Here is a 26060-nt window from a genome sequence, read left to right as displayed (position 1 = left end):
ACTCTTGGCTCATGGCCCAGTGGTTAGAACGCGTGCATCTTAACCGATGATTTCGTGTTCAAACCCAGACAAGCACCACTATATATGTGTGTGCTTAATTGGCCGTGGAGGAAAACATCGTTAGGAAACCTGCATGTGTCTAATTTCATTGATATTCTGCCACATGTGCATTCCACCAACTCGCATTGGAACAGAGTGATGGAATATATTCCAAACCCTCTCCTTAATGGAAGAGGAGGCCTTAGCCCGGCAGTGGGAAATTTACAGGTTGTTACTTGACTTTACTTTAACTGCTTAACTTCCTTCTTAGTAAGTCTTGGTAAAGGGTTTAAAAATCGTCATTTAAAAAATAATGCGTTAACTCAGTCGTTTTGTACCGGGAGCAGTATTTTCCAAACAATTGTTTAGCTTACAATAATGGTTTGACGACTTTGTGCTTTTCAATGGAACAAGAAGTATTTGAATATACAGAAAAAGAAAAATCACGCTATATATAAAGAAATATTAGACGTATCGTTAATTACATAAAACGTTCAAAAGAAGTGTATTATAATTACGAATTAAGAACTCCATTTAAAAGGGTGCGCTATCCATCGTCTTATCGCGTGGCATATGTCTCCACAAAAGCTTTATATACGACCGAATATATTAAAATAAACAAGTGATTATTTTAATAGCCAGTATAAATTTAAACATCAAATTTTATTGTAATATTTCGTTAGTTAATTTAAGATATTCTTCTATAAAAAAGTTAGGCAACAATCGATAGTGACTTATTCTGAATACCGATAACATTTTGTAGCATAATTAAATAATAAGAAAATATTTTTTTACAATTTTGTGTTTTAAATTTACATTTACAAAATACAGAGATATAATTATTTTAACAGAATAACGTTATTAAAAACCCAGACATATAATACTAAATATAATTTCTCACGTCACTTATGGGGTAATGAGTAAAATGTATTTTCGAATAAATATAAAGGAATTTAATGTTTTATTGTTTATTCCTTAACACTGATTACATTTTTACTCGAATTACTTGAATATATTTTAATGATTTAAATCGTCTTATAAAGAATTTTCCATATTGGCTGCTGTTCGTCATTAGTTTTGTTTTGTTTAGATTTATTTCTAAACCAACTTCTTTACTAGCTTTGAGTAGAGTGGATATCATGTATTGCATTTCATTATGATTGTCAATTAAAAGCACAATGTCATCAGCGAACCTTAGATGTGACAGATATTTTCCTTTAATATTGATTCCCAAATTTTTCCAATTTAATTTACCTATGACCGCCTCTAGCACTGCTATGAAAAGACGGGGTGAAAGGGGGTCACCCTGCCTAACCCCTCTTTCTATTTTTATTGGTGGTCCCGTGTTTTCAAGCTGAACTTTACTTTGGCTCTTTTCGTAAAGATGTCTAATTATATTTATATATCTTTGGTTTACATTTTGAGTAAGAAGAGTTTGCCAAATCGCCGAGTGTGATATCGTATCAAATGCTTTCTGGTAATCAATGAAGGCAATGTAGAGTGGTCTTTGGAATTCTTGATATTTTTCTATAACTTGTTCTAGAGTGTGTATATGATCTGTGGTGCTGTAGCCTTTCCTAAAACCAGCTTGTTCTATCGGTTGTTTTCTATCGAGTACTCGGCCAATCCTTCTCTCTATGATCGAAGAAAATAGCTTATATAGAGCAGGTAGCAGACTTATGGGTCTGTAATTTGAAATGTCTTTTGGGTCGCCTTTCTTATATAAAAGAATAATATTAGACTCGGACCATTGTTGGGGCGTACAAGTATTTTCGATAATCATGTTGAAGAGTTTTGTCAATGGTTTTACTAGAAATTGGTGGCCTATTTTTATGACTTCATTAGTTATTTTGTCCGGGCCTGGACTTTTTTCCATTTTCATCTTTTTGATTTGCTTAATTATTTCAGTTTCAACAATGGGCTCTAAAAGTTAATATTACTGTTAATTTATTAGTATATGTTTAATGAGAGCAATTTATTAAATTTTAAATATGTAATTTAAATTTACTTGGTGAGAAATAAAAGGCTTTTTTATTTTATTTATAAAGAATTTTAAAAGAATTTGCGCTTGCTTTTATTAAAAAGGAATATGAAAAAATTCCTTGCTCTGAAGATGTTGTATTGACTTTGTGGAGTTTGAGAAGTTGGTATTACACGTTGATTAGGTTTCGTGTTTATATAACATTTGTCGCTGTTTCTCTTCAATATATTTATCGTATACATAATACATAATATTGTTGTAAAATTATTCGTTACTCCCTAAATACACCTTTAAGGAGTCTCGGGCTCTAAGTTATAGCCCAGCCCATATTTCTATAAAATAAAACTATTTCAAAATCTTTATAAATATCTCAAAGGAATAATAGTACAACTAATATACTATAAAAAAAAATTTATGATGTCTATATACCGATTTCGGCGCGGAGCCCATTCTAAGCGGGGAACAGCAATCAACGCTACATATATAACAGTATTCGAATATGTGAGCAAACATAGCAGCACTCCCATAATACAATGGAACTTTTTTACGACACTACCGATTACAGTTCAGATGAAAACGAACGTCTTCACATGAAGTCATGAAAATCTTATTTGTTTACGTCACGTCACGTCACGGTAGTAAGCGTACGCTTACTACCGTGACCCAAAGTTTAAACCCAGGGTTTTTATTAACAAAATTTACCCATTATTCCAACGACTACCGTGGTCGAGTAGGTCGAGGTGTACACCGGATTTCATGGGTACGCCATTCTGAGGTCTCGGGTTCGATTCCCGGCCGAATCGATGTAGAAAATTATTAGTTTTCTTGGGTCTGAATATATGTGGTACCGTCATTACTTCTGATTTTCCATAACACAAGTGCTTTAGCTACTTACATTGGTATCAGAGTAATGTATGTGATGTTGTCCAATATTTATATTTATTTATTATTGAAAATATTTACCCAATAGCCCATCTTATGTATAATATCAGTGGTCACCTCTGGCTATAGACATTGGTGCTACAAAAATATAAGCCACTCCTAACTTTGCCAATGTGTTAACTTTGGGAACAAAGATGTAATGTCCCTTGTGCCATTCGTTCGGGTCGCTCATTCTTCAAAGCAAAACACATCCATAGCTATTAAGTATCGCTGTAGATTGACTGTGAAAGGTGTATTTAGTGGGTAGTATTCATTACGTACCCAGACGCTTACATAGAGCTAGCCACATCACAGTGTATAGAAAACATAACATATTATCATTACATAGTATAAAATAAAGTCACTGCTGTCTGTCCCTATGTATTCTTAGATCTTTAAAATTACGTAACGGATTTTGATGCAGGTTTGTTTAATAGAGTAATTCGAGAGTAAGGTTTTGTATGTAATACATGGGCAATATAGTAAAGAAACGCTGAACATTGAAATAATATTTAGTGTCCGTATTGCACCCGTGCAAAGCAGGGGCGGGTCGCTAGTGATACCATATATATATGTAGTATTCATATTATAAAAATCAGCTGCAGTATCAATACATAAGTGTCCAGCTTCTCTTATCGTTTATGATACGGAGCTAGGTATATTCAATCGTATAAAAAATCTAATATAAAAAACGATTCCTGAAATATGAGCTGAGATGGCCCAGTGGTTACAACGCGTGCATCTTAACCGATGATTGCGGGTTCAAACCCAGGCAAGCACCACTATATATATGTGCTTAATTGTGTTTATAATTCATCTCATGCTCGGCGGTGAAGGAAAACATCGTGAGGAAACCTGCATGTGTCTAATTTCATCGAAATTCTGCCACATGTGCATTCCACCAACCCGCATTGGAACAGCGTGGTGGAATACGTTCCAAACCTTCTCCTTAATGGAAGAGGAGGCCTTATCTCAGCAGTGGGAAATTTACAGGCTGTTACTTTACTTTACTTTTTTTTTTATTCCTGAAATAATTATAGTGACGCTTAATAATTATTCTTGAATCTTTCAATATTAGGTAATGTAAATAACCACACGTTATGTTATGTGAAACAAAATAATTTGTTGTAAACCATTTTAGAATTAGTGATAATGCATTATTTACCTTGTAACAATAATCATTGTTGTTTACCAACGGCTTAATTATTTTCATACAACACTATTAATAATTCGTAATAGTATTTATTACTAATATTGCAAATACTCTCTTAACACTCAGATATTAGAGTATTCATTTCAAATCAAATCAAATCAAATCAATTTTATTCAAGTAAACTTCACAATGAAGCGTTTTTGAATCGTCAATAATCAAATACTACCACCGTTTCGGAAAGCAGCTTCTAGCGAGAAGAAACGGCAAGAAACTCGCATAGTTGCTCTTTTCAAATAAACACATTTACAATGCTGTTATTGACAGTAATTAGCGTCCTATGATGGAACCCGAGTCTAACTCCAGGCGTTTCTCTCTAAAAAGTACTCTTTTAATGAATAGTATGATTTATTTATTAATTTAGTCTTAATAATATTTTTAAATTTTGAAAATGGTAAATCGATTATATTTTCCGGTATCTTATTATATATGCGTATACCATTGCCCAAAAACGTTCTATTTACCGTATGCAAACGGAAACTGGGGGTTTTTGGGATTTCTTGTATTAATAGTATGTACATCAGCATTGATAGAATAATTTTTAATATTCTTTTGTATAAAGATTAAATTATCATAAATATATTGTGAAACAGCCGTTAATACACCTATTTCTTTAAATTTTTCGCGTAATGATGTCCTGGAGCTAATATTGTAAATAGATCGGATAGCTCTTTTCTGTAGAATAAAAACAACTTCAATCTCTGCTGCATTACCCCATAACAACATTCCATATGACATAATACTGTGAAAATTACTAAAATAAACTAGTCTAGCAGTACTTATGTCCGTAAGTTTTCTAATTATTTTTATTGCATAAATGGCACTACTTAGTTTTCTTGCCAGGGCATACAAATGGGTGCCCCGCTGCAGTTTGGAGTCAAGGGTTATCCCTAAAAAGACCGTCGACTCAACAAACTCAAGCCTTTCATTTTTCAAAGTTATTGCAGAAGGATTTGATTTGACATTTGGCAAGGAAAACAAAACACATTTAGTCTTTTTAGCATTTAGTACTAAATTATTTATGTCAAACCAACCAAGAACCCGCGACAGGGCACTGCTTACAACGTCATAGTTGTTTATTTTTCTATCAAGTTTAAAAATGAGGGATGTATCATCTGCACACAGTACAATATAGCAAGTATTTTTTACGAAATAAGGTAAATCATTTATATATATTAAGAACAAGAGAGGTCCCAAAATTGAACCCTGTGGTACTACCCATTTGCGCCACAGCGCCATTTGATTTTGCACCATTAACCACAACCTTCAAAACTCTTTCACTAAGGTAGGAGGAAATTAATTTCAATGCAGGGCCCTTGATACCATAATATTTAAGCTTTTCTAGGAGAATATCATGCCTAACGCAATCGAAAGCTTTTGATAAATCACAAAAAACTCCAATAGCGTTTTGTGACTTTTCCCATGCATCATAAATGTGCTTAACAAATGCTACACCCGCATCAGCAGTCGAGCGACCCTTAGTAAAACCAAACTGTTGAGAATGCAATAGCTTATTCGAGTTAAAGTATAATAGCAATTGATTAAGCATGACTTTCTCAAAAATTTTACTTAATACTGGCAAAATAGAGATTGGTCTGTAATTGTTTGGATCATTTTTATCACCGGACTTAAATAATGGGATTACTTTACTTAATTTCAACATATCAGGAAAAATACCAGATTGTACACATTTATTAAAGATGATAGCTAAATAAGGAGCCAAGTCAACAATTACATTGTTTATAATTGTGACTGATAAATCCCATAGATCACTGGTTTTTTTTTCATTGCCTTATGTTTATATGTTTTGCTATATCATTCATACATGTCGTTGTCGAAACTTACTTAGTACTTGCTAATTTATTTTTTACCTACGGTCTTCGGTTAAAATGTTGTTGTTAATGTTCGATCCCTTTCCATGCCATTATTAATATTCTTATCTAATATTAATAGTACCATCGTAAATATTTCAATTAATTCTATTACACGGCGATATTTATATGTTGTTATAATGTGTTTTAATTTTGAAAAAGAGTAACTACTGAGTTTCTTGCCGATTCATCTTGGCATCTACTTTCCGAATCGGTGGTAGCTTCACTTAACTGTTATATGACGATTCAAAAGTGCTTGTAAAAGCCTACTTGAATAAAGTTTATTTTGATTTGATGTGATTTGTCATAGCTGTCCCGAGATTGATTATAAACACAAAATCACATGAAATATTATAATCAGATGACCTTGCCCGATTTCAATGTTATATTAATTAAACGGCCTACCCTTTAAAACATTTTCGGAAATGAACCTTATTATTATAATATTTAAGTAGCATATTCCAATATTGAATATTTTTAATTAAATTTTTATGCTCTTATTGAAACGAGTGGTAATTCTCTGTTTATTTTTTCATATATATCAACTTGTACAGATTTTATAGGTTGTAGAGATTATTAAGAATCTGATTTAAAACTTCTTGGGAATTTTAATTATAGGAACGAATATTAAGGAAACAGGAAAACTATAATATCGTAATTATTTCTCGATTCTAACATATTGATCGCGAAGAAATTATTAAGCATTAGTAACTTTTCAAAACTTTAGTATACATATATTCAATTATATATAGATATTTATTCTTGGATAGGAATTTTTTTATATGTTTATAGGTCAACGGTATACGGGTCACTTAACGATACTAAAATTTACGTTTTCTCATGAACGAAAATAGATGCCAACAAAAACTTAATGACTATTAATAGAGGGGAAAATAGAAATATAAGTGTATAATATGGCTAATATCTAAAATAATTCGTTTTTGAACAATATTAATAATCAAACAAAAATAATTTTCTTCTAAATAACTGACTCAAGTATGGTTCTTTCTTGTTTCGAAAGAATGGCAAATAGGTTCCAAAATATTACTTTAATTACGATTATCATAATACTCTAGACACATATAGGTTTTGTTTATGGAATAGGTTGGTGGACGAGCATATGGGCCACCTGATGGTAAGTGGTCATCATCACCCATAGACAATGACGCTGTAAGAAATATTAACTATTTCTTGCATCGTCAATGTGCCACCAACCTTGGGAACTAAGATGCTATTTACACTGGCTCACTCACCCTTCAAACCGGAACACAACAATACTGCGTACTGTTGTTTAGCGATAGAATATCTGATGAGTGGGTGGTACCTACCCAGGCGGGCTTGCACAAAGTCCTACCACCAAGTAATTTGGTAAAAAAGAGTTTAGTTAAGAATAGTTTAGAAAAATAACTTTTTAAACATTTCACTCACATAATCCCACAGAAATGTACCTGCGAAAAATGTATGGAATTATTATTTCTTACTATTATTGATTTGATAAACTTTCACTCGTACAAAGGAGTAACTACTGAGTTTCTTATCGGTTGTATCTACACTCATGATCAGTCACCGTCTTAGATTCAATTTAATCTTAAAATGAATTTGATCGTTTGATCTTTGAAGTGATAAAGATTCAATAATGGTTGTATATGTGATTAATAAGGCACATTATTTAATATAAGATTACCTTAATGATGAAAAAGCGTGTAAGTAACAGTTGATTTCCTAACATTTTCTACTTTTTATTGACTTATAATTCTTAAGTTTTTAACGGCTCTTCGAACTAGAATCTAATTTCTTAACTCGTAAAGCTATATAATTCAATGCTAGAGCATGACAATTTAAAATAGCTGACTAATTTGATAACTTTTCGACTAAAATTTCTTGTTAATCTGTGCTGTTTTTTAACAACACTTATTCCACGACTGTTATGATATTATGTAACGAAAACCTCTGTACCGAATATTAATTCACCTTGCCCGGTTTCTTGGTCATGTAATGCGTTGATACTAATTACTCTTATTTATAAAATAATATGTTCTATAACTCATAATGTCAAATATAATTAATCTCAAAAAACCAATGATGTTTTTAATGAAGCTGAGAATCAAATTTATATTAACTCATATGACTTTAAATCAAGAAGATGCTTACTTAAAATACGAACTAACATATTTTTTTTATTTGAAAACTTTGACAGTAATTATGTAAGACGAAAAAACTAGCCGACCGAACGAATAACTTTGGTGAAATGTAAAAATGGGGCAGAAAAGGTCGAAACCTTAGAAAAACTGTACCCATTTCATTGCGTATCTTTGAAATTTCAGTACTATATAATACATTGCCTGTCTTTTGTTTATTTTGGTATGGGCGATGTCGACTTCCTCCATTTACTCATTCAATGCTGTGGCATGCGTTGCAAGCTCGTCAATGTACGCAACGTGTGACGTAAACGTCATGACTTGCCCAGAAACTGAAGCGAGGAGGCATCGCAGCGCGCAGCGGCAATCGATCGCTTGCGCGCGCACCTCCGCCATCCTAGCTCCAATAGTGAGCCGAAGCTCATTCGGACATTAAATTCGACAGAAATGAAGCAAACTCGTGCTAAGTGACTGCCGATTTAGGAATTGATATTAGCAACTTGGGAGCAATTCTCTAGGGAGTAAATAAGGTCAGTGGTTAGGGTGCTGGTTTTAATTTTTGTTAACGGACCACCGTTACGGTTTTATATTCGTTCATTTTCTTATGTGAGCTCGATACAAGGGGAACTCGGCCGTATGTAGGTAAGTACGTACTTAAGTAGTCTCTTGGAAAAGTGGAAGACATTGACTGTGCTTAAGAGAGAAATGCAATTTAATAATATATAAAATTATCGAATTTTGTTGCACAATTAATAATGGGGACTTAGATTGCTGTGTGAGATGGAAATATCTTAGTCTAAAATATGTATTAATTAACATGACAGTGTTCTCTTTCACACAAATTTCCACATTCCACATTTCTAATTGAATCTTGGCCAAATAATAGATTAATATTTTTATATGTATGTGGGTCAAAATTTTACAGATATGATATAATCACGACGCATATATCATCTTCTTCTTTCAAAATGTATCGATTTATGTGTACCGTGTAGTCTGAGTCGTCTTGTTGGAAAATTGGAAATAATCTAAATGACTGGCTTGAACTTTATTCAATAAAATAACCAAAATAAAGTAGATTATATTAAACTTCATAGAAATGTATCCTGATGTGATAATCACTAGACACTAGTAATTGTTCCAAAATCAATATGAAGAGTATCATTCTAAGCTCAATAATATATGATCTTATTTTTAAGCCATCAAATATAGGGCGTGTCTTTTATGCCCTTTTAATTTCGTTGTTGATAAATGTTGTTTTTTTTTAAATGACACAGTGGAAAAGAACCAGTTATCTCAGATAGATCTATATTAAAATTGTACATTAAATTGGAGATCTTATTAAAGCACTTTTCATAAACAGTTTTCGATCAAGGCCTACTGTCTTGCACATTAATATGTTAATTGAACAAATAGCATAAAGTAAGAAAATTAATCTTTAAACACAACAATTATTACATCTTTTTTTATTAATGCTTGTATTATTTATAGGCAAAAATTTATAGTCAAACTTAATGCCAATGTCGTGTATGATAATAATACAACACGTAGGAGGAAAATCGGGTAGAAATTTGAAATTTTAATCGATATTATTAAAATAATAGCAAAAGCAGTAGTTATATAAAAAAAATATTAAATACGATATTATTTTTTATTTAAATTTAAATAATGTCAACTTAATACAAAGATTAAATAGTTAAAAGAAATGACACGCCTTTTAAGTCGGTAATCTGTTATTCAATTTTTTTTATAACAACATAATAGATTAATTATCCAATAATCTATATTTATTATTTGTATATGTATGTATACTTTTAGCAAAAAATATTTTTGAATATTTTGAAAATTATACATTATTTAAATTAGATTTTTTTTTTTGATTTATTTATATATTACCAACCAATCGAGCAACTGACATTGAAGAAACAATGTTAAGAGCCAGTGCCGCCTTCGATTGAGTCCATTCGAGTCTTATGTCAAATTACTTTTTCGATAATCATACATAACAATAATAATGACTCTCATACGAAACCACTAAAATCTAACTCAAAGTTGACAATTTCTTGAAAGTACACCTAATAAATTCTATTGGCCCGATTTAAAATTCGAACTTCACACCTCGATATCTACAGCGTTACACATACGCTACTACAGAAATAACAATACAGATTATAAATACTTTACGAATACAGCATCAAGTATGGGGTAGGCTTTACTAAAGAAGCAGCTATCTCATCATTACATGACCACCGCAACTTTGCGCAACAGACACAAATAGGTTTTACATATTACAGCATCTCAATAATGACGTCATATCTCTTTTACTCTCTGTGTACTACATTTAAAGATATACACATCTCACATATTCTGCCATATTACAAACATAAAAAGTCGGTATATCTATTTTTTTCTTCATACTGATCAAACTTTTACTTTTTATTCCCTACGGATATATTTTAATAAAAAAATAATTAACAGGTTCTCATACGTGACATAATTATTAATTACTAATTATTGCCGGCTGCTACAGTCGCGTTTTTCGGCTGGTCGTGAGATGCTGGAAAGACTGAGGATACTTTTGGTATACCAAAACTATCCTTTGGATTCAGGCTTACTTCATAAAATAATTCCTCAAATTTGGTTGGTGTTTTTATAAAAGAGCTACAGACAGACATACAGGCATTAATACTAGTATGTATATATACGTTTGCCTTGAGTCTTTTTTTATTAAATAGGCTATCTATATTTATTGGAGAAGGTTATAGACTACATAACATAACGCTACGGATTCACGGGGGCGGAAAGCAACGTTAATGGTGTCAACTATTCCCATATATTCTAGGTCTGCGCAGTGCGTGCAAAGAATAAAGGATTTTCTAGAGTTTTCACTGGCATTTTCTTCCCGAACAGCAACTCTTATTGGAAATATTATTGCTAATGGGTCACTGTAGCATTTTCTTTCCAAACAGAAACTCTTATTGGAAATACTTTTTCTAATGGGTCAGTTACTTTTGTTTAGTCTTTTAAGATATAATAAATTTCTTTGTATTATGGTTATATGTTTATATATATTATGTTTATCAAAAAAAATTAAGATTGATTTAAAGATGTTCTATTGTATCAAAGTCCACATGGCTGTGGATCCTTTATACATAATGATTTTTAGTATAATAATATAATGTTAAATAGGTATTTGAAACTGATATTGAAATAGAACTATGGCGATGAAATAGTTTTCACTGTTTTGACATTAATAGTCTCGGCTATATATCTAGGTCAAAATATTTATCAATTTCTAACTAGTAGTTTTAGGGTGTTGGTTGTCATATAGCAGGCAAAAAACGTAGTCTTTCTTGGAGTTCAAGTTTGCTTCATACCAAATTTCATTAAATTCGGTTCAGCGGTTTGATCGTGCAAGGGCGACAAACAGACAGAGTGACTTTCACATTTATAATAATAATATAAATATAGATTGAAACCCAAATATGCTACGTTAATAAAATATCTATATGACATTTATTTATCATATTAATAAAATAATAACGTGATACCTTACCCTTTTGTCATCAGATAAAAAGTTTACCAACTACCTACTTAATACAATCAATGGTGATTCAGTAAAGTCTTAGACGATTTTAATGTATCACTTTTTTTATATATTATTTAAGAGCTGTTCTAAAGTTAAAAAAATATAATACATAATTATTACTGTCTTAACTATGATTGAAGATTGAATTAGCTCCAAAATTCATCTCCTTCAATGGAGAAGTTGGCCTTAGTTAGTCCTGCTGTCTTCTGAAGTTTTCAAGAAAGATCTAAGCTTCACGGTTCCTATTGTTTTTGTGACATATTTTGAAGATAACTCCAGTATGTTCCATTGCAGTTTTTTTTTTTCATAAAATTGGCCATCTGGGAATCTTAGACATCAAACAAAATTTTACCACCAAATAAATGGATACCTATCGCAATTTCTCAACCGTCATGTAATATTTACCGTCATGTAAAGGTTTTACTATGTTTTTCAGTACCGCAGATCGCAAACTACATACATAAATTAAGCACAAAAAAATCAGTGGTGCCTACTAAGACTTTTTTTAGATAATTTTCGATTAATATCTGTGTTTCATCCATCGTCCAGTTGACTTCCACGCAGGATATATTAATTTAAATAATTGTATTTAACTAAATTGACTTTGTATTTTTTAAATGTTAAAAAAGAGTAACTACTCAGTTTCTTGCCGGTTCTTCTCGGTCTTTCCGAACCTGTGGTAGTTTCACTTAATTATAAAATGACGATTCAAAAGTGCTTGTAAGAGCCTACTTGAATAAAGTTTATTTTGATTTTGATTTTGTCCCATATCGGTCTATATGAAATTGCATAACATTATATTTGTTAACAGACAATATGTCGCCGCCATTATCAGCACATTTGCGATGGCGCCGCGAGGTGGAAACCACGACCGAGAAAGTCACCGTCGTGGGCAACCTCACTGCTGGCAACATGACTACGGGGACTCCAGGTAAATAGAAAAACTCAGGCTTAATTCATCTGCAGAGAGTATATAATCGATATTTATCTTCGATACTCAAAAATTACGATTTATGTTATATTTATCACAAAACATCGGTTCATATATATGATTACCGAACATCTTTGTAAGAAATATATCATTGGTTATTATTAAATTATAAGAATTAGTTATAGTATATAAACAATTACTTGATAACGGAGAAAAGCTTATAAAATATTTTTGTTTGTCGCCTATGGAAATAGTGCTGCTTTATTTTACATTATATACTTTTACATTTTACATACTGTAATTTATTAACATTCTAAATTATATACTTAATTTATTAAGTTAAATTCGATCTACAAATAAAATTCAAATATACTTTTTTCGAGGAGGCTTTCACAGGCTTTGGTAGCGTAATTTTTTTTCATTTCTTGCAGTTGCGTCTTCAATCAATCCTGCTATAACTTCAGAGGCAACAGCCACTGTTATCACTACCCAAGAATCGATCGGGGAAAAAACAGCCGAAATCGCGCGAAAGATGAACATGGAAACATGGCAACTAGTCGCCATTCTTGTTGGTACGTAAAATATTACACGATTTACTTACTATCTTTCTTACAAGTATATAATAAAGTTCCAGTAGATTCCATAAAATTATAATTTCCCTTTGTTGGGTACAAATCTCCTCCTACTCTTTTTACGGAAAAGGTCAAAGGTCAAAGGTCAACTACAAGCTGCACTGTGGGTATACATGTGGCAAAATATTATCAGACACGTGTAAATACACGTGCGGGAAGAAAAATCGTATCTCACGATCATGGACACGGGATCAAAACAAATAAAGCTCGAGTTAACTCAATTGTGTTTGTTCAGATTCGTTCATTGGTTTAGATTGAGGAGTTTAATCCACCATTATCTTGTTTCTCTTTACCGTAGAATGTTTATTGTACATTATTATTTGAAATAAATTATTTATTTTTAATAAATTTGGTACTTGGTTGTGTTTTTTTATGTTAGTAATGGAAATGGAAATTATTCACCTTCACGTGGGACAACGTATACGTTTTTACAACGAGATCTCAGAAAACGAGAAATATTCAAAAGTAAAATTTAAAAAAGAACATTAAGAACTTTTTTGTGCTAAGGGCTAACTATTTTTTTTTTTCGATGATTGCTCACTTTGTGATTGAAACAATTGCATACGGACCAATTGATTATTATGCATTTGAGATAAAGAAACAATACTCGATGAGTTTCCCTTGTTCTTCTCAAAGTTAAAAAGCAAGTTTAATGTTTCTCTACTGAATAAGATTTCGACGTTGTTGTTTGACCTTGAAAAGTATATTTAATATTTAGGAGTGGGTGTGGTGGTTCTCGGAGTTTGCTTCTGCTGTATCCGCCGGTGTTTCCGTAAGCGACGATCCAAGGATGGCAAGAAAGGAATGAAAGGAGTCGACTTCAAGTCCGTCCAACTCTTAGGTTCAGCATACAAAGAGAAGGTAATGTTTAAAGTATTGTAAAAAAAAAAAGTTTTTTTTTTTTTAATATCAACTGGGTATTTTGAGACTAGCTGATTATTTTACTTGGTGGTAGGGCTTTGTGCAAGCCCATCTGGGTAGGTACCACCCACTCATCAGTTATTCTACCGCCAAACAACAGTACTCAGTATTGTTGTGTTCCGGTCTGAAGGATGAGTGAGCCAGTGTAACTACAGGCACAAGGGACATATTATCTTAGTTCCCAAGGTTGGTGGCGCAATGACGATTTAAGGAATAGTTAATATTTCTTACAGCGTCATTGTCTATGGGTGATGGTGACCACTTACCATCAGGTGGCCCATATGCTCGTCCGTCAACCTATACCATATAAAAAAAAATAAACCAAAGCATTAACAATAATGACGTCTATTAGCGACGCAAGAATGAAAATGTATGGTGAGACGCAAGATGTAGTCAATGATTTAGCGTAAAAGAGGAATTGATCGAGTAATTTTGCTTGTTATTGATAAGAAATCCGATATTCATGTGAAATTTGCCGCGGGACATGCATTTAGGTTCAGCCGGATATGGAGGAGCTGACGGATAACGCTGAGGAACCGGACGACGGCGATTCTAAGAAAGAGGAACAGAAGCTAGGAAAACTTCAGTACAAGGTAGGTTACGCCGCCGTCCTTAAGAAGCTGCAGGAGCGAACAACGCCCAAACGTATTGTACCCTTTGGAAACAGAAAATTCATTTGTCCATTGAATCATTACACTTTTTTAATTTTTGTAAATCCATTAGAAATATGTAACATTGTAGTCGTAGATTATATTTTGTAGATGGATTTATTGATCAGTAAATATTTTTTCTCACGTCAAATTCGAATCAATCTCGTTTCTGTATCAGGTACTTTTTGTCGTTGTTGTCTGAGTTGATTTACGTTGTCGATTTACAGCTGGAATATGACTTTAATAGCAACAGTCTATCGGTTACTGTTATCCAAGCGGAGGAGCTACCGGCTTTAGACATGGGCGGGACATCAGACCCATACGTAAAAGTATATCTTTTACCGGATAAGAAGAAGAAATTCGAAACCAAAGTTCATCGAAAAACCCTCAACCCCGTTTTCAACGAAACCTTTGTCTTTAAGGTAGGCGTTTACCTTTAAAGCAATTGCATTATTTTTCTAATCAAACGAAAATACTTCATCGATATTTTTGTGCAGAACGTGCCATACGCTGATGCAATGAACAAAACCCTTGTATTCGCGATCTTCGACTTCGATCGATTCTCCAAGCACGACCAGATCGGTGAAGTGAAGGTACCCCTGTGTCAGGTCGATCTCGCGCAAACTATTGAAGAATGGCGTGAACTGCAGAGCGTTGAGGGCGAAGGAGGGCAGGTGCGAATTACGAAACAAACTATCCAGTATCTTCTAATTCTTCTTTATTTTAATACAAAGTTTTGTTAGATGTTGTAAAGTATCGGTTTATTGTATATAAAGTTAACATACTGACGCCTTTGTGAAAGTAATATCACAGTACCGTTCAAAAGTAACCAGTAACTAGCTGACCGAGAAGTATATCCCTTATTTATTTTAATAATAAAGTAAGTTTACATTTCAGCTTTCAACACAATATTAGGTTCTCCTTGGCGCGGTTACAACTGCTTGATTTATTTTTGCTGATATAATTTTAATGTTTATATCTAATACAGAAAATATTTTTTTCTTATTTAGTATTTAATGGCGTCTAAAGACTTTAGAATATATTTAGGTATGTTGCAAAAATCTTAATTGGTGAAGTTACGAAGTACATCGAAGTATACAGTTACACCCAGGTCACATCAACAATCCATTTTGGTAAACACACATCTACCATTTAAGACATGTATGGTATTCCAACATTACTGTCATGAATGCACAAATATAAAGCATAAACTTAAAGGCAAAGAAAGGTATACATATGTAGGTAACGCAAATCAAATAAGAAGACCTTATTTCTTTTTTTCTTAGCTTAGGCTACTCTGGCAAAATACACCCTGATTTATTTCAGAAACAATTACGTCATACATGGGTGTGGTTTGCTAGCACAGCATTATTTAATTTTAAGTCCTTTTAATAAAATTACAGATAACTATTTTACTTATATTTTATATATAATTATTAATGACAGCTATTTTTATTACAAAATTATTCATTGTCATTTCTTGATTAATTTTATTGAGAGGACGAATTTAATTTCAAATTTATTGCACTTTTTAATCAGAGGATCCTTGACATTATACGTAAAAAAAAGTTATAGATTAAATATCTACTGAAATTTTGTTATGAAAACATTTTCAAATATGGAAGTCAAGTCAAGGTACCTTGAAATGGATTGAATCGTCATTTATTTTTCCGATAAGTTAATTTGAAGAGCAAAAATGTATTTACTTGGTTTTTTCTCTTTTTCTACATATTTTCTCTACTCTGCTTGGCTGTGTTTGATTGTGTCCTGAACAATCTTGCATGCCGCTTCAAAAACGAAATGATCATTCACGTAAGTATTATTTTGAGACACATCGAAATGTAAATTAAATAAATTTATAAAAACACGTTCCATTACAGTTATAAATACACCATAATCTTCAACAAAAGTAAACGTATTATTCGGCCTAGTATTGAAGAAAATAAAATGATATGTGGGTCGTCAATGTGTTTATTGTATAGGTAGGACGCATTTTGAGAAGAAAAAAAGAAAATTTATCAATAATATATGATAATCATCCGTTACCTCAAATCATCCATCAGACCATGTATTTATTTTATTTCTTATAAATTATTTTCATCCATCCGACACTTAAAATTAATTTATATAGCGGCTGGGGAATGTTGCATGCACTTTATATTTACGCTTCGATTATTCCCGTATAACCGTTTTTAGGGTTTCGCGGTCAAAAATATAATCAAAACAAAACAATCAAAATCATCGGTATAGCGGTTATACTCTAATGCTATTAAATTTTAAATTGAAATTAATACGATGAATAGCAGATTAAAATTGTGAAAACTACTATAGTTTATATTATTCAAAGCTGTCTAATGATTTCTTTTGTCACGTTTATTTTAATTAGAATGCTAAGTTTAAAAAGTTTTTATATTCGAAAATAAAAAATACAAATTTGAATATAGAATAAAAAATACAAATTTCTAAGATAACAGTTTTTATTGTTATATTTAATCTAGATGACCGAACAAATGATGTATGTATTGGGTATAATTTAACACGACTGCGAAACCCTAACCTCTGCGTAACCTAACACTAACACACCTATATAAAACCTCTTTTATTTGATTGTAGCTCTAAAAATATTTCAATCTACAAAACTATCCACAGCCACAAAACCAAAACGTCGTATAAACGTACTCGCTACAACGTAGATAGTGACAATACATTTTCATTTTGTGTATGTGGCTTAGCAATCTCATTAATTTTAAAACGCTTCTTAATATTACAATATAATAATTTATTACATCACAGGTCATATCATGACCATTTCATTTATACAGTAAAAGAACAGATTACATTTATTATTATATAAATGTATTGTATATTAAAACTGTAACAAGATGTATAATAATAACATAAAATTATTGAAGTATGTTACAGATCATGTGACCGACGAAAGAAGAGTTGTGACTGTCTGAGTCTAAGCAACTTCTGTTCCAAATATATCTCTGCTTCAATATGAAAGCAGAGATTTAATAATAAAAAACACATCACTAAATGAATAACATCAATTAATAACAAGTGTTTTTCATTATTTATGCTCATTTAAAGGTGAACTATGTTCTCTTACAAATATATTTAAAAAAATTATAACAAACATAAAAAGTAGGCTTAAATGACACAACTCAATACAACACACTATATATTATTAATATACATTGTAATAATCCAAGAGTAGAGAATAATACTTTCAAAATAATCGGTATAAGTAAAGATAACACTTTTCGTAGTTACTTCATTTTTATACATTGTAACTTTTCGAAATTCAAATGGTGATTTTCAGAAGATTTTCTGTAGACACTCCAAGAGCCTCGCATTTGAGGTGTGCTATAAAACCTCCAACGAGGAACCGATTTGAAATTAGAATTTTTTTTTTTATTACCACTTTTAAAAAATTGACTTACACCAGTAACATACCTAAATAAAGAGCATAGTTTATCTTTTGTCACAGTTTAATGCAAGCTTAGCCCTTCATGCGCAGTGAAAATTCACTCGTAGTATGTCCTAATGTGTCATAGTGTGATGTCACATGTTTTACATGAAGTGTACTCCTCGGAATGTATGTATGTATTTTTATGCATTTATATCCTAATCCAATAAAGAAATGCATTATTTCAATATACATTATTAAATATTTACGATTGTTTAACAAAAAAACATATCCTTATTAAGCATTTCTTTTTGGATTTATTTCGTAGATAATCTATATGTTAATAGTGTGCGTGTGTGTGAATTATCTAAATGTTCTTACTTTAGATAATTGCGATCTGTTTCTAAAATGGTTAGTCGCTCTTAGGCGATACTAGGCGATAACAACTCTTTCATCTGGGACGCCATTTTCTAGGTTCCTTTCAAAGGTGAGCAGAACAAATACGCTTTGATGATCTGAGCTGGGTGTTACAAAACAAATAAATTGGCATCATTTCGGCAACAGATCGTAATAACTAACCCGATTCTAATACCTATATATTTCGACGGATAATTGCTTTATAAACGTAGGTTTGATGTGTGTTTTTATGTTTCCCTGTCCTATAGATTTATATTAAAGTGTTTGTACTGTGTTTAATGTTTAGATGAAGTGTCATCTATGTGCTAAAACGTTATATGTAACGCAATGGAAGTGGTTGAAGATAACCTGACTAGTTGCAAACTCTATTCTGTTTGAGGCTAATTTATAATCTTACGTATGTATGTGCTATGGCATCCTAAGCACATGTCGATAATCCTGATCAGTATTCAAGATATACGTGTAACTCTAACATATTTATGTTGTTTTATAAAAGGAAGTTTTCATTATAAAATACGAAGGCGATTTGAATTATTCTTGCTGATCAGGTTTGCCGAGATACCGACAACCATAAATGCTTCTAGGTGACTACACGGAGCTATTATTTTGTTCTATTTGTTTTCCCTTGAAAAGTTACAACCCTTGTCCGCCCTAAGCCGCGTTATTACAAAACCCGTATATTATTTGTATATTTTATAAGACAGCTTACCAAACCTATATCAGATACTGTATTTCCCACACAACTCTTCCTATATTGTCTTCCATACTATTCACCCAATCCTTTGGATGAACACAGATGAACATTTTAAAACAATAAAATACTGAACATTCTTATACTTTTGCATTAAAAAAAAAAACAAAACCAAACAAAGTTATATGAGAGTTTGAGAAGCGCAGAGTGAAAATATAATTTTATTTTACGTTTGAACACCAACATGTCTTCACGATTTTAATATATCTTCATGGAAATTTACAGGACAACAAGCTGGGTGACATATGTTTCTCTTTGCGTTATGTCCCAACTGCTGGAAAACTTACGGTGGTAATTTTGGAGGCAAAGAACTTAAAGAAAATGGACGTCGGTGGCCTGTCAGGTAACTATAAGGACGGTTTGATATGTAGACAAAGAGATTTATTAAATCTGTGTCTAACTCTAACACTATTCTACTTACAGGGGTTTTAGGGTAAACAAGTGATATGATTCTAACATGACGTTATCGTTCGTGCTATGCTTGTCATGTGACAATTATATTTGCATGACGGACTTAGTTTTGGTCTTTATCATAGAACTATTTTGATCTTCATGTGTACATACTATAACCGCAATACACTAAGTAGATTTTGTAGTAGATACGTATATAACTATATATTATAAAGCATTTTTTTACGTTCACATAATTCTCGCACACCAAGCCGAATTACAGAAATGTTAAGCTACTCTGTATAACATTTAGTATGGTCTAAGATTTGCTTGCAAATAACATTTTAGTAGTACCATGCTCGTACTTTTCGAAACACACTACTCATTGCTAAGGGCAGCGTGCAATATTTTTGACATATTTGAATGGCAACGCTACACCTACAGAGGCATTTTTCATCACATTTTAATAACTCTACATTTATTTCCATATGCATCAAGTATCGAATTTTTGAATTATCGTTAAATTCGATTTATCGAAATGATTCCTTCCAATTTAGAATGAACTAATATATTAATTTTCATTTTTTCATATCCCGATACGTCGCTGCGTGACAACAGATCCGTACGTAAAGATAGCACTCATGCAAAATGGCAAACGTCTCAAGAAGAAGAAGACGAGCATCAAGAAATGTACACTGAATCCATATTACAACGAGTCATTTACTTTTGAAGTACCATTCGAACAAATACAGGTGCGAGCCGAGATTGCGTCAAAATTCAATGTTGTGGCACACTGTGTGAGGACGTTAGCGAATGGAGAAAAACAAACGTCAAAAATCAGTTTATTATTGTTGTTGCTTCAATGTTTCGCTTGTGTGACTGTTTGTTTTCCACATTCAAATACGACCTAGCAATGTGCAATCGATGTTGTGCCCTAATTGTTGTGAAGTTGGATACACACCACTTAACCCTAATATACCTCAGTAGTATCCCTTATAACATTTATTATATTTCAATGGACGTACATATTCTTCTAATAGTTTGTATCTAACCTCTCTTATTTTCAATATCTCTTTGATGTTTCCTTTTATCCTTTTGTTATATTTGTCAAAGCTGATATTTTAGGTATAATCTGGTGTGAACTTTGACCTTCAGTTACAATTAGATTTAAGGAGTTTTGATTGGAGGTTTTCATTTACAAGATATATCTAGATATGTCGCTCTGATAATATAACATAACCTCAAAGTCCCAAAAAATAGTGGTGTCTGAAAATCTCCCCTCGTAACTGCATTACAATTTGGTGACTTCAAATTGTAATTACCTAAGCATATGGTTTTCAGGAATCCAGTTTCTTTTTCTTCTTGTGGATTTTTTTTTTCAATTTTTCATATACTATCAATTCATCCCTATCCCTAAAGCTAAAAATTTAGTAACCTCATCCTAAAGATCATTTTTTCTGGTCGGCAGGTAAGTTTGACCATTCATTCGTAGTTAATTAATGTCATGGAATGCAAAGCTTGTAGTAATAAATTTAATTTATTCTGTCAAAATTAGAAAAATCCTATTAAGATCGACACTACCTACATACACACATATCTTCTGAACCGCCACGAGTAATTATTAATTGTATTTTTTAAGTAGGTATAGTATTCATTACAATTGGAAAATTATCTTAATCTACAAATAATAACGCTATTTTTACCTCGCACTAATAGTTTAGAACGCTTAGTTTTACTAAAATCATCGTGGACCCATAATTACACACTCACTACCAACCTGTAGATTATTTGTTTCATAAACATAACGTAAATTAAAACATCAATATAGATTATAAAATTTTAATGCCATTGGTTACTAATCGCATATACAGAAGGTGAATCTAGTCGTAACCGTTGTGGACTATGACCGCATCGGTACGTCGGAGCCGATTGGCAAGGTGGTGCTTGGGTACAACGCGTCGGGCACTGAGCTCCGTCATTGGTCAGACATGCTCGCTAGCCCGAGGCGCCCCATCGCTCAATGGCATACTCTTAAAGATCCCGAAGATGGTGAGAAGAAGGATTAAAGACGAATAAGGTATTATACGATAATTCTCTTAATTTTTGGGTAGTTTTATTTGGTACTTCATAATTTAAATATATTAACACTAGATATACAGCATGTAACTAGTGTACCTAACCGTGTAACGTATCATAAAAATAAGTTCGGAGCTTGCCGAATACAGACATCTTTAATAGATAATAAATATAGTAATTGTCTATACTTTAATTTCTTATCGAACGCAACGTGATCTCCAAATTATCTTTGGGTGACCTGACAACACCATTATCAAAAATCAAAATAAACATCAACAGATGTCGATACAAATATTCGTACGGAAAAATCGAATTCAATTGTAGGAAGGTATAGCTGGGGCATAATATAAGTATTTCTTGATTGTGTTCAGCGATCCTAGAAGTCAGATGTTATTATTTCAGAAGATCATCGAAACGAGAAATAGAAGAACGAGAACGAAGAACAAACGCCTTATTCAATATCTTATTGGAATTCATAATAATTCGTCTCTCAATATTTGTCTTCTCCTAAGATAAATGAAAACGGTGTAATATCCATTCAAATATCACGATCTATATTCATTTACTGTATACCGCCGTTAACGTCCCTTTAATTAGAACTATGAATTTCTTTTTTATTCAAATCGAATATTTATATTTTAAAACGGCTGTGTACGTTTTAATTTCATCGTATTATTTATTTAATATTGTATCTGTACGATTTATTTTGTAAAGAAATAATTTCATATTTTAATTGTTACATAATAAAAAAATTAACTACATATTTCAAAACACTTATCTATTATAATTGTATCGAAGCTATGTAAATAAGTTGAATCCTGTTAAATTTATTACATTCTATTTTACTACCAAGTAAGTGTTATTGAGTCGATACATTTTAAGTATTAGGTTCCTCTGAAGAAGGATAGACATTTTATTGTCATATTATAGACACACCTTATTGCTTATTTATTTTCAACCTAGACGTTTTATTCTTCCCTTCTTCGGAGGAACAATTGGCCTATTTAGATGTCTTATCCCTTGTATTACTTTATTCCATGACAATCTAAATATAAAGAACATGTCTTTTCTTACCTGTAACGTTGTAGAAATTGTCGTCTGCCATAGCTTTTCCTTCCAATTATAAAATCGAAGTGCAATCATGGATGCATTGAATATTTTAATTTAATGTGACTTCCCCATACCAATTAGGTATATCTCGAGACTAGTTTTCTCTGTTTAAATGTTTAACTTAGTGTAGAAAAATATTTATGAAAATAATACCTAAGTAATTATTGTAATATACACAATAGTAATAATGAGCTATATAACACGATATTCGTAGAGTTTGTATATCTTGTTGCATACGATTACTCCAACGTTTTTCAAACAAAAAAATATCTATGATTCAACTTATGAAAATAGAACATAGTATCCTGAATAAGAAATTAACTATAAATATTAATTATATTTTTTCTTAAATTAAAAAAAATCTATAAAACCTGATTACATAACCTGTCATTGTGTATAAGCTTTCTGCTATATACTTAACGGTTATTCTCAATAATTTTATTTTAATATAAAACTAAATTTATATAATTAGAAAATAATGAAATTTCTCATTTTGGTGTGAAATATATACTTCTATACCTACTTAGCTAAAGCTTGACTGTTGTTGATCTCAAATGTGTATGTTATTATGTATATAATGTAATCACATGTTAAATTTCACGATCACATCTAGGAGTAGGAAATCTGAAGTGGGGCTTCAAGTATATAAAACTGCACCAACACAAAACATGTAGACTTGTGATTTAAATACTGTATTTATCAATAAATATAGTAATGTTAATGTACTTATAGATTGTACTTATTATAGCACATTGCAACAGATTCATTGCAAGCCACTCCTATTACTTATTTGCGTGTTATTTTATCAGCAAAGCTTAATTAATCGGATGAAATAATAAGCTGCTTTGCATCTGTTGAAGCCTTTAATCGTAAAAATTACTCGAATGTTGATCGACATAACTCTTCGATCGTGCAGTAAAGTATTGACAATATAGAAAAGAAATTGAGGCGATAGTTATATTAATATAATTAATTTACTAGAAAAATTCTGGATGAATATTCAGTTTCTCTGATGAGAAAAATTATTTGTATTCTAACTGAAATAAATTTATAATCTATTTTAAAAATTTGTGACAAGTGACAAAGCCATACAAAATTATATTTAATAAAAAAAAAACAAATGAAGATATATTCTTCTATCTCAAAAAAATGCATGTGACATTTCCTTCGCCTACGAGGACATAAAAAAAAAACAGTTATAAAAGTATTTTGACAAAAATGTTGTATTTGTGATAATCAGTATTTTTATCTTAACAAAATTAAATATGAAATGATTATCAAACAGAAAAGTGATGATTTCTCATGTAACTGAATTCATAAAGTCAAGAATCATATGTACATAATGATAAAATCATGAAACTCATCAACAAAACTATCATATCACTCGCCAGTTAAATAAAACAAATGTCTTATAATATTGTTATGATTTATTTAAAGTTAGACATCTTTTAGTAAACTGTTATTATTTAATCTAGTTTAAAATGATAATGTACTGTGAATTATAAAAAAATCTATAATACAAAAATACATAGATGTTTTTAGTTTTATTTATGTAATTCATAATATTCCATTAATTTTGAATGTTGTAAATATGGTCATAATCTACAGCTATTATATATCACATTTAAGTTTAAAAATCAACAAAGTAAAAAGTTATATCTTTAATACATACATCTATTAACATTTTTAAAAGTTAAAAATTATTTATTATAAAGATTGACAATCAAATTGACATCTCAAAATTAATCCCTTTCATTCCCCTCCTTTTTGTATAAATTTACATATGCAGTATTTAGAATGGATGAATTTTTAAATCACATTTAAGAAAGAACATGTACATACCGTGCAACATATTATGTTTATTTTTAATTGTCATCATAATATCTTCGTTTCATTGCTCTGTACTTTTTCAACTTATAAAGAGCTTCAATTTCCTTAACGACGAATTGACCATGTTTCAACATCATATCAATTTTCTTTGAATCAGTTTCCTCACTATTTCTAAGAAAAACATTATGTAAACGTTTTCTAAATAATTCGTAACCCTGTGGCCAATCTCTTCCTAAAAATAACAGCTGCAATCATAAAAAGGAATATTAGAAGATAAATTATAGTAAACAAACATTTATATTTTATAAACACCTGTTATCATTTTAACCCACCGTTTTGTAAAGATTCAAAACCGCCCTTCTCTGTGGCTGTGACATTTTTGTTTTTATTCTTATAACATTAAGAAATACCTATATTCCCTCTGGTCAAAGTTTAAAGTCCAAAATAGCAAAGTAGTGTAAATAAAATGTAATCTGTGGATGCAACTACTAGGACTGGCAAGCAATTACATCAATGATCATCCTCATCTCTTAAAAGAAAAATTTGACAGTATTTCTGTTAATCTATTTTTTTAATGTCATCAAGACGTGTGTTATCATAATGACAATAACATTGCCAAAATTGTCATCTTTATCAACAATTAATGTCAGTTTGTCGTATGACACTGTCGTATGTCGTACATCGAGCAACAAAGTGTAAAACAACATTAATCAAGGCCAATCATCAGAAGAACTATCATCAACTTGGATTATACCAAGGGAAATAAAGATCAATGTTTAATAAATAATTAACTTACTATTCTCGAATCAATAATAGAATATTTCATTTGAGTTATGTTTAAATTTGCCATAATTCAAAATTTGTGTTCAATAAATATTCATAAAATATCAACTATTTTTATTAAAATGTATAAATTTTAGGATTCGAATGGTCTACTAATAGGTCTACTAATGAATTCTAGCCTCGAATATAGTTCAAGCTGCTTTTAATAGTATCAGAACAATATTATTTTATTAAACATTATATTATTATACTGTTTTCTATACTAAAATATAATGTTGCCATCTATTACAAATTGTTACCTTTCCAAAAAATAAATGTATTCATACGTATTTTGGTGTTACTTAGCAACATAATATAGTTATTCATTAATATTGTATTAATAGCATATCTACTGAAATAATATTTAAA

The 26060-nt window shown here is 31.3% G+C and overlaps 2 protein-coding genes across 8 annotated transcripts in view; one reads left to right on the top strand and one right to left on the bottom strand.

Annotated features, from left to right (window-relative positions):
* LOC124531760 (synaptotagmin 1) overlaps window positions 1–23768 on the top strand; it is a 32550-nt gene extending 8782 nt beyond the window's left edge. The window contains exons 1-11 of one of the 7 annotated variants that reach the window (XM_047106281.1): window positions 8548–8690; window positions 12561–12680; window positions 13112–13252; window positions 14031–14173; window positions 14734–14826; window positions 15111–15305; window positions 15381–15557; window positions 19698–19806; window positions 20472–20605; window positions 21725–21930; window positions 22332–23768. In XM_047106281.1, coding sequence (XP_046962237.1) covers window positions 12566–12680; window positions 13112–13252; window positions 14031–14173; window positions 14734–14826; window positions 15111–15305; window positions 15381–15557; window positions 19698–19806; window positions 20472–20605; window positions 21725–21919 — 1302 coding nt within the window. In that variant the 5' untranslated portion in view covers window positions 8548–8690; window positions 12561–12565 and the 3' untranslated portion in view covers window positions 21920–21930; window positions 22332–23768. Of the gene's footprint in view, window positions 1–8547; window positions 8691–12560; window positions 12681–13111; window positions 13253–14030; window positions 14174–14727; window positions 14827–15110; window positions 15306–15380; window positions 15558–19688; window positions 19807–20471; window positions 20606–21724; window positions 21931–22300 lie in introns of those variants that run through there. The other 6 variants (XM_047106279.1, XM_047106280.1, XM_047106278.1 and 3 more) reach the window with 6 other exon arrangements.
* Window positions 23769–24244: 476 nt separating this feature from the next.
* Window positions 24245–25463, bottom strand: LOC124531761 (electron transfer flavoprotein regulatory factor 1). Its single transcript, XM_047106282.1, has 2 exons — window positions 25202–25463; window positions 24245–25114 (listed from the first exon to the last, which is right to left on the bottom strand). Exons 1-2 carry the CDS (start codon window positions 25244–25246, stop codon window positions 24905–24907), a joined length of 255 nt encoding a protein of 84 aa, XP_046962238.1. The 5' UTR covers window positions 25247–25463; the 3' UTR covers window positions 24245–24904.
* Between the last annotated feature and the right edge of the window lie 597 nt (window positions 25464–26060).

The sequence above is a fragment of the Vanessa cardui genome, chromosome 8 (assembly GCF_905220365.1).
Source record: "Vanessa cardui chromosome 8, ilVanCard2.1, whole genome shotgun sequence".
Taxonomy (NCBI): Eukaryota; Metazoa; Arthropoda; class Insecta; order Lepidoptera; family Nymphalidae; genus Vanessa; species Vanessa cardui.
The sequence above is the reverse complement of the archived record's forward strand: the minus strand, read 5'-3'. Positions and strand labels throughout refer to the sequence as shown.